Source organism: Microtus ochrogaster, chromosome 16 (genome assembly GCF_000317375.1).
Source record: "Microtus ochrogaster isolate Prairie Vole_2 chromosome 16, MicOch1.0, whole genome shotgun sequence".
NCBI classification, from domain to species: Eukaryota; Metazoa; Chordata; class Mammalia; order Rodentia; family Cricetidae; genus Microtus; species Microtus ochrogaster.
The window spans coordinates 42,322,810-42,330,307 of record NC_022018.1 but is presented as its reverse complement, the minus strand read 5'-3'; the positions used below and the strand labels follow the sequence as shown (position 1 = coordinate 42,330,307).

At 43.3% G+C, this 7,498-nt stretch overlaps 1 protein-coding gene across 2 annotated transcripts in view; it reads right to left on the bottom strand.

Moving 5' to 3' along the window:
- The window catches only part of Riok1 (RIO kinase 1), a 25,668-nt gene extending 19,658 nt beyond the window's left edge, over positions 1-6,010 (bottom strand). For both annotated transcript variants that reach the window (XM_005355053.3, XM_026783122.1), the window contains exons 1-3: positions 5,746-6,010; positions 2,502-2,700; positions 672-762 (exon numbers count right to left, since the gene is read on the bottom strand). In XM_005355053.3, the coding sequence (XP_005355110.1) occupies positions 672-762; positions 2,502-2,700; positions 5,746-5,816 (361 nt within the window). In that variant the 5' untranslated portion in view covers positions 5,817-6,010. The remainder of the gene's footprint in view (positions 1-671; positions 763-2,501; positions 2,701-5,745) is intronic.
- Positions 6,011-7,498: the final 1,488 nt, after the last annotated feature.

Sequence of the window (7,498 nt, the reverse complement as noted above, 5' to 3'; positions counted from 1 at the left end):
GGTAAGCCAGCTTGTGGACTACATAGATTAATAGAAATGGGTTAGATTAATATGTAAGAGCTAGCCAATAAGAGGCTGAAACTAATGGGTCAGGCAGTGTTTAAAAGAATACAGTTTCCGTGTACTTATTTCGGGGCATAAGCTAAGCTAGCCATGCAGGCGGCGGGATGCAGCTCCGCTGCTCTTAATTCAACACAATATAGTTAAACAATTAACACCATCATAAAGTCTCTAACCAAACAAAATAGCATTTTTAGGCTGTCTAATAAAAAATCCAATGCACAGCAGGTAAGAATTGTAATGAGTATCTGAAATTTCATATTCCTACCACAACAGATAAAAAAAGAGAAGAAAATATGAATTAAGATATTTTTCAGTCACTAAAAGTTACTTTTCTTCATTCAGCTCTATCACTAAGTTGAATACATTTACTTCTTGAGCCAACAGTACTTGGAAAAATCTCTTCATAGTCCAATTATGTAATTTTTTTTGTGTGTTTTTTTTTTTTTTGAGACAAGGTTTCTCTGTATAGTTCTGGCTGTTCTGGAACTCGCTCTGTGGTCCAGGCTTGCCTCAAATTCAGAGATCCGCCTGCCTATGCCTCCCGAGTGCTGGAATTAAAGACATGCACCACCATTCCTAGCCAGGCAATGTATCTTTTAAGAACTTACTTAGATTGATTTTATTTTCAAATTTTTGCAAGGACTTGTCAATTGGAGTAGACATTTTGGCAGAATTGTAGTTAGAAGTCTGACGATTTGCCTATAAGAAATTAGTTTAAAATAGGATTAGTTATAAATTCAAGCCTAAGATTCATAATTACATTGTTTATTCCCTTAGCCATTTTTAAAAAATTTGGGGGGGAGGGGCACCACACATATGGAGGTCAGAGGACAACTTTCTTTTTTCTTTTTTTGGTTTTTCGAGACAGGGTTTCTCTGTAGCTTTGGAGCCTGTCCTGGAACTAGCTCTTATAGACCAGGCTGGCCTCGAACTCACAGAGATCCGCCTGCCTCTGCCTCCCAAGTGCTGGGATTAAAGACGTGAGCCACTACCGCCCGGCCCAGAGGACAACTTTTAAGAGCTGATCTTCTTCCAGCCTGATGATCCCAGGAATTGAACTCAGGTTGTGAGGCATGGCACCAAGTGCATTTGCCTGCTGAACCATCATCTCCCCTTCCCCAGTTCAATTAGTTATTAAAGCATCATTACATACAGGAGACACAAAAAACACATTCTAAGACTTTTTTTTTTTTTAAAAGGATTTTATAGCTGGAGAGATCGCTCAGCAATTAAGAGCACTGGCTGCTCTTCCAGAATGGATTCGATTCCCAGTACCCATGTGACAGCTTATAACCGTCTGTAACTTCAGCCTAGGGGATTCAAAACCCTTTTCTGGATTCCTCGGACATTTCATGAACTGCATGCACATAGTATATAGATATATACATATGCAGACAAAACACACACACATAAAAAAGTAAGGCATTTCTAAGAGAAGGCTAAGATTACTAACTAGAACAGAGGTCACATGTTATTTACTTCCCTTCAATGTATTTTTTTGTTATTATGAATAATAATTAGGTTAGATTTATTTTTTATTTAATTGGTTTATAGATTTGATACTTGAGAATATTCTTTTACCTTCAAAGTGTTTAATAAAGAGCTAAAGATAACATTAAGTTCATTCTAGTAATTATAATCCTGACATCTCAAGAAAGGAAAAGGGGAAAGAAAGAGCCTCAGCCAGCACTTATATTGGTGCACTGCATGACCTTAAATGGTGCCAAAGAAAAGCAGAAACACCACCAAACACTCAGAGAACACAGCACAGATATAGAGGGCTCTGAATAACTGCTGACTCAGTTTTACTGTATCTAAGCATGAGACTCGGACTGGGTTGTCTTATTTGTAAAGAGCTTAAAAGATTAAAAGCTTAAGATAAAAAGCTTAAAAAGACAGGTAGAACCCTATAAATACAATAAATAAATAAATAATCTTTTAAATTTTTTCTATTAAATTTAATGCAATTTTTTGTTATGTATGAATTTTTTGTTATGTATGATTTAGTTATGTATGAATGTTTCACCTGCTTACATGTATATGCACTGCATGGTGTCTGGTGCCCATAGAGGCCAGAAAAGGGCACTGGATCCGTCAGAAGTGGAGTTCTATAGAGGGTTGTGAGCTGCCATGTAGGTTATGGGAATTGAACCCAGGTCACTCCTATGTGAGCCCTGCTGCATGGCATTTCTCCTTCCCACCATTTTAAAATAAATTATAGCATGCACTGCACGCCCAACACAACAATTGCTATAATCATCAGCAACCAAAAGTAACAGCTAACATTCAGCATGCATACATATCACAATTGAAGCCGAAATTACCTGAAATTTCAAAGAAAAGATAAAGTAGAGAACTAAAGAGGAAGATATCTGCCCCCCACCGCCCCCCCACACACATGCAAACACACACACAGATTCACAGAATGACTTCCATACCTGAGGGTTACTGCCTCCATTCCCGGTACAACCCTTGGTGAGTTTGCCAGTTCCATCATCCCAGTACCAATCACTGTCATAATCATAGTTGTCTTCCTCATCGATCTCACCTTCATCCTTCACATCTGTCACATCATTCTGAAGGTTTTGAAGTACTGTGTCATCTTTTGCTTGAATTGACTTCACTTCCATGCTTTCACTAGACATAAGAATGTTCTGGCATATTTATACATTCTCTAAGGAGAAAACCATACACATACATACAGTCCTAAAGATTCCCTGACATGCTGGGCAATGGTGGCACATGGCACATGCCTTTAATCCCAGCACTCAAGAGGCAAAGGCAAGAAATCTAGTGAGTTCAAGGCCAACCTGGTCTATAGAGTGAATTCCAGGACAGGCATAAGCTACACAGAAAAACCCTGTCTCAAAAGATTCCCTTACATTTCCTAATCTGTTTCATCTTCTTCATCTTTTTTTTTTCTTTTTTATTCCTTTTCTGAGACAGGGATTCCCTGTGTAGCCTCAGCTGTGCTGGAACTTTGTAGAAGATCCTCCTGTCTCTGCCTCCTAAATGCTGGAATTAAAGGAGTGCACCACTACACCCGGAGCCAGGTTCAATTTTTATAAAACTTTGTGCATCCCAAACAAAACACATCCACCACCAAATTCAAAACAATTGTAACCAGCTTTGACCTTTCATGCAAAGAGCAGGCCAGTCATCACATAAAACAACTAATACTATGCACTAGTTAAAGACATGGTGTGTAGTTCAGCATCACACAATAAATACAGCAGGAACAATACCGACATCAGCGTGGGTTTCTGGCAAGGATGGCATGCAAACAGTTAGTGAACTGATATCCCCACTCCTTTTCTTAAAAGAGAAGTGTCTCATCATGTAGCCAGGGCCTGGAACTTGCTATGTAGACCAGACTGGGCTTGAACTCAAAGATCCACCTGCCTCTGCCTTCCTAGTACTGGGATTAAAGATGTGTATCATGTCATCTGACCATAAAAATAGTCATTTCCCCGCTAGTTCTGAGGACTGAACCCAGAGCTGTGTCTTTTCTAGGCAAGCACTCTATATCATAGAGCTAAATCCCCAGTTCTTCCTTCCCACCCCCAACTTTTTTATTTATTTGTTTATTTTTATTTTGAGACAGAGTTTCCCTGTGTGGCTCTGGCTGGCCTGAAGCAAACAATGTCGGCAGGACTGGCCTTGAATTCACAGAGATCCACTGCCTCTGCTTCCAGGGTGCTGGGATTGAAGGCACTGTCACCACACCTGGCCCCTTGTATTTTTTTTTTAAAAGAAATAAATTCAGTTATCAATTCCAATGTATTAATTGGCTACAGCTCACTGGGCTTCAAATGCCTATGGGCATGAGTAAGAAAAAGGGAGACAATCATTAAATAACTGCAATTTATTAGGACTTCATTTACGTATAAAACACAAACGACTCCTTCACTTAGCAAATCTAATAACCCAGAATGGTAGGTTAAAGTCACTACTGTGCAAACGATCCTGGCGTCCTCAGTCCCGACTAGGCAATCCTCTGCTGTGAGAATGTCTTGCAGAGATAGCACTGCCAGGCTCTACCTACCTTCAGATGCCACTAGTAAAACCCACCCCCAGCCCAGGTGCGACATACAAAAATGTGTCTGGAGATTGCCACGTCTCTGTGGCACAATGGCAGAATCCTGTCTCCCAGCAGATAGCAGGCACGCGGTACACCACCATTACCATTACACACTGACCAGTAAAGCAGGCTGTTTCTTCTTCCCACTAAAACTCTTCAGCAAGAATTCCTATGAGAGGATCTAGAACCAAAAGACTGGAGCTCTCTAATTTCTCTTGCTAACCCCACACATCCTCTACTAAGTTACTATATGTTACTGTTGACTCCTTTCTCCTTTGCAATATTCACCATTTAATTTTAACACAAATAATTTGCCTCATTATTAATACCAGCTTCCCCTAACCTTTTTTGTCAATCAAAACGGTAGCTAACACTAGATATGACAGACAGCATGGTCCATATATATTTATCAATATCACTATTAATTGATGGATAACATCTACATGACATAAAATACACAAAATTCTTTGTTGCTTCAAAATGACTATTTTAATTTTTTTTCTTTTTAATGGGAAGTTTTCCCTCACTGCTTTCATCAGATCACACCTTCAACTTAACCACAAAACCTCGACACTGCTACTGCAAAATCATCCTATGGCCACAGCTCTAGGAGCCATCATGTTTGAGCCTGGGTTTTTTTGTTTGTTTTAATTCATTCTCTGTTCTAGTCTTTTTGTTTGTTTGTTTTCGAGACAGGGTTTTTCTGTAGCTTTGGAGCCTGTCCTGGAACTCGCTCTGTATACCGGGCTGGCCTCGAACTCACAGAGATCCGCCCGCCTCTGCCTCCCGAGTGCTGGGATTAAAGGCGTGTGTCACCAACGCCCAGCTCTCTGTTCCACTCTTACTTTCAAGAATATCTTTTCTGTAACTGACCAGTTCCATTAATTCATAAATCAATTGACTCCCTGGATCTGCTAAAAGCTTTCTTCTGTCCTTATAAAACCTGAACAGTCAGTATCTCGACTCCTCTCAGGCACCTGTGAGGCTCTACCTGGCTTGTCTCCCTTCGGCCTCAGTTCTCCCCGCTGCCCTCTAGGCTCTGGCCCCTCGCTTTTGTTTTACAGCCAAGAGGAATCCACTACAGGGCCTTCACTTGGCCACAAACGTTGATTCTCCTCTGCTTCTTCGAGTCATTTAATCTAGACTCTTTTTTTGTGTGTGTGGTTTTAGTATTGGAGATGGAATCAGAGCCCCATCTGTTAGACGAGCGGTCTCCCGAGCTATTAAACCTGGCTCTTTCCTGCCGAAGGCATCCGTCCCATTGAAACCATCTGCGTCTGCTCTCCCTTCCAAACAGACAGCAGAGACTTGGTTTGTCTTGTCCATCCCTTTCTCCAGTGGAGGCAAAAGTCTGCTCAGTCTATGTGGAACCCTGTATGTGAGGGGCGGGGGAGCCCTACTATTCTCAATTATCCCCCCAACTCTGCTTCTCTGTGCATCATTCTGGGAACCCAGACTCCCTCCCTTGACAAGAAGTTTTCACGCCCTGGCCAGCTGTAAGGACAGACCCTGAGGAAACCACAGTCCCGACCCGTCAGGCGTCAGCTCCCCGAGAGGACTGCAGAGCCTAAGGAGTCCGTGTGTGGCCTCCGGCCGCCTACCTGTCGGACGCATCCGCGTCGTCGAACTGCCCGGGCACCACCGCGACCATCCTATCCCGACTGCAGTCCATGGCGAGAGAGGCGGCCGCGAGCGGAAAAGACGGCTTTTCACCTGGCGAACCCAACGGCGTCTCCGCGAGTCCCGCCTCACACAAATCGCTCGGCAACCGCCAGGCCCAAAGCCGCAACCAGACGCAGAGGAGTGACAGGAGACACAACTTATATAAAGCTCAATGCCGGAAGTTCAGGGGCGGAAGTAGTCACACGCAGTTCCGCTCCGTGCCGTACAGCCCTCCAGGAGCAAGTGCTTTACGGTGGCCCGGAATGGCCAATCCGCGTTGTGAAGTGGGCGTGTTTCATTGATGGTAGGAGAGGGCGTGTGCCGGCGGTTCTTACCCACCCTCTCCTTCTTGCTCCGCCACGGCGTTTCCCGCCTCAGAAATTCAGGCCTGTTATCCCCCGGCTGCTCCTGAAGACTCGCGTCCTCTGATCCCCTTCCTCCGGACTGCAGCGAGGTCCAGAGGACGTCACACTGGGACGTTCGAGCTCTCGGCGACACAGCCAGCTGGAGGCTGCCCTCGGAGGGGACGGTTGGAAGGTGGTCTCCCTCCCGCGGACCCCGTGTGCCGGAGGAAACCCGGAATCCTCAGCCTGGGGCCGAGAAGCTCTATGGATCATGGAAGTGAGCACACTTTTGCGCCCTAGAAACGTTGGTGCGTTGTTTTGAGATGCCAATGGGACAAGTGGTTTTGGCTTTGTTTTTAGGTTGGTGTTACTCCACTGAAGTACTAAGTTCAAAATTTCACATTTGGCAGGAACTCTCGTGAGCTTTCTCACTGCATTATTTATTATTATTATTATTATTATTATTATTATTATTATTATTATTATTATTATTATTATTATTATTATTTTGTTGTTTAAATGGTATGTAGAACCGCTCGCGAGCGCGTCTGTACGCGAGCACACGTGTGAAGGTCAGAGAATGATTTTTCGGAGCCTTAGCTCTTTCCACCTTAGGCTCCAGGAACCGAATCCAGGTCGTCAGCGCTGTTCCGTCCGCGTTTAGCCCTCTTGCAGGCCCTTACTGCAAATCTCTCAAACCGGCGCGGGCCGGGCGTAGGGGCGTGAGCGCACGCCTTTAATCCCAGCAGAGGCAGAGAAATCTGAGTTTGAAATCATCCTTGTCTACAGAACGAGTTCCAAGACAACCAGGGCTACACAGAGAAACCCTCTCTCGAAAAATCCAATTCCCCCCCCCCACAACCAAAAACAAAAAAAGGCTTTAGATATAACGACTAACTGAACATTGAATAAGTTATTTTTAAAAGTGAAAGATGGAAAATCTTTTTTTTTTTTTGAGTAATTTGGCAGATTATACAGAGTTATAGGAGGCATGGACAAACCTAAAAACGTAATGGGAACAGATGGCCTAGTGGTTAAGAACATGGGAGTTCAGTTCCCAGCACCCAATTGGGTGGGCCACTCACAACTACTGAAACTCCAGTTCCAGGGGAGTTACCTAATTTTTTTAAAGTGTAATTGCAAGTCACAGGTCCATGGAAAAGAGAAACCTTTTACATCTGGAAAACGACTTAAAGATTTTCACATCCCTGTCATCAATCCCCCAGGTAGAATTTATTTGCAAGACAGAAAAGGTGAGCAGAAGGTGGAGTCTTTCATGCTTGACCACGTGATGACATCGATTTGAAAACATCTTCAGTAAATTAAATAATTAACAAAGTCATTCAGA